The following is a 1,595-nucleotide window of genomic DNA, read 5'->3' on the forward strand; positions in this document are numbered from 1 at the left end:
GCGGGGCGGGGCGCGCGGCACCGCCCCGCCGCGATGAGGTCAGCGCCGCCGCTTCCCATTGCACGCCGCCCTCCCTGCTGCGCCGCGCCGGCGGCCAATGGGCGGCCGTCGGGCGGCGCTTGGCACGCGGGCGCGTTGGATACAGCGCGCCATTGGCCGCGGCGCGGGCCGCGAAAGGATAAAGCGGCGCGGGGCGGGCGCGGGCGCCGCTCTCAGCTGCAGCCGGAGCAGCGCGCGCGGGGCGGGAGGGGCGCGCGTGAGCGAGCGAGCGAGCGAGCGAGCGAGCGAGCGCGGGGGGCGGCTCCGCGGGGCTCCGCGCGCGCGGACGGGAGCGGAGCAAAGCGGACGGGAGCAAAGCGGAGCAAAGCAAAGAGAAAAGCGGAGCAAAAAGCAAAGCGGAGCAAAGCAGCAGCAAGCAGCAGCGGAGGACGGGGCTCGGCGCCCGGCTGGTCGCTCTTCCTGCCGGGACGTACACCTTCGTTTTTTTTTTTTATTATTATTTTTCCGTGCCTTTTTTTTTTAATTATTGCTAATTTTTGTTTTTGATTTTTTTTTCTTTTTTAATTTTCTTCTGAGGTTTTCTTTTCCCTCGCCACGGCCACGTTCTGCCTGCACGAGCCGCCCGCCGCCGCCACGGGTGCCGCAGCCGGCGCTCTCGGGGGCTCGCCGCCTCCCCCCTGAAGCGGCCGGGGGCAGGCGGACGGCACCCGGCCACCGGAGCAGCCGCCGCGGGCAGAGGGGGGGGGGGGCGGGCCTCGAGGTGGTAAGGAAAAAAAAAAATCAGACCGACACCCCCCGCCCCCTCCAAAAAAAAAAAAAGACAAACAGACCAAAAGCCAAAAAAAAACCAAACAAACTAAAAACACTCTAAGAGAAATAAAAAGCCTCCCCGAGTCGCTGCCGTCGCCGCCCGGAGGGGGAGAGCCGGTGTGGACGTGCGAGCGCTGCCGGCAGCGGGGCCGCGGCCGCGGGGGGCTGCTCCGGGCCGGGGCCGCCGTGAGAAGCTGCGCGCCCTGCCCCGCGCCGCGGCGGCGCCCAGCCCCGGGCGGCCCCCCGGCGCCGCCATGGTGCAGCAGAGCGGCACGGCGGAGAACACGGAGGCGCTGCTGGCCGCCGAGACGTCCGAGTCCGGGGCCGGTCTGGAGCTGGGCATCGCCTCGTCGCCGACGCCGGGCTCCACCGCCTCGACGGGCGGCAAGGCGGACGACCCGAGCTGGTGCAAGACGCCCAGCGGGCACATCAAGCGGCCGATGAACGCCTTCATGGTGTGGTCGCAGATCGAGCGGCGGAAGATCATGGAGCAGTCGCCCGACATGCACAACGCCGAGATCTCCAAGCGCCTGGGCAAGCGCTGGAAGCTGCTCAAGGACAGCGACAAGATCCCCTTCATCCGGGAGGCGGAGCGGCTGCGCCTCAAGCACATGGCGGACTACCCCGACTACAAGTACCGGCCCAGGAAGAAGGTGAAGTCGGGCAACAGCGCGGCCAAGCCCGGCGACAAGGCGGACAAGGCCGGGGGGGGCGGCGGGACGGGCGGCGGCACCGGCGGCGGGGGCCCCGTCGGGCCGGCGGCCGCGGCCAAGCCCGCCCCGAAG

General features: G+C 69.4%; 1 protein-coding gene across 1 annotated transcript; it reads left to right on the forward strand.

Annotated features, from left to right (window-relative positions):
• Positions 1-294: 294 nt before the first annotated feature.
• LOC118157002 (transcription factor SOX-4-like) lies at positions 295-1,592 on the forward strand (the record flags this gene model as incomplete). Its single annotated transcript, XM_035311257.1, has 1 exon — positions 295-1,592. A coding segment is annotated over exon 1 (528 nt), but the record flags the coding sequence as incomplete, so codon positions are not given.
• Positions 1,593-1,595: the final 3 nt, after the last annotated feature.

Source organism: Oxyura jamaicensis (assembly GCF_011077185.1).
Source record: "Oxyura jamaicensis isolate SHBP4307 breed ruddy duck chromosome 2 unlocalized genomic scaffold, BPBGC_Ojam_1.0 oxy2_random_OJ69900, whole genome shotgun sequence".
NCBI classification, from domain to species: Eukaryota; Metazoa; Chordata; class Aves; order Anseriformes; family Anatidae; genus Oxyura; species Oxyura jamaicensis.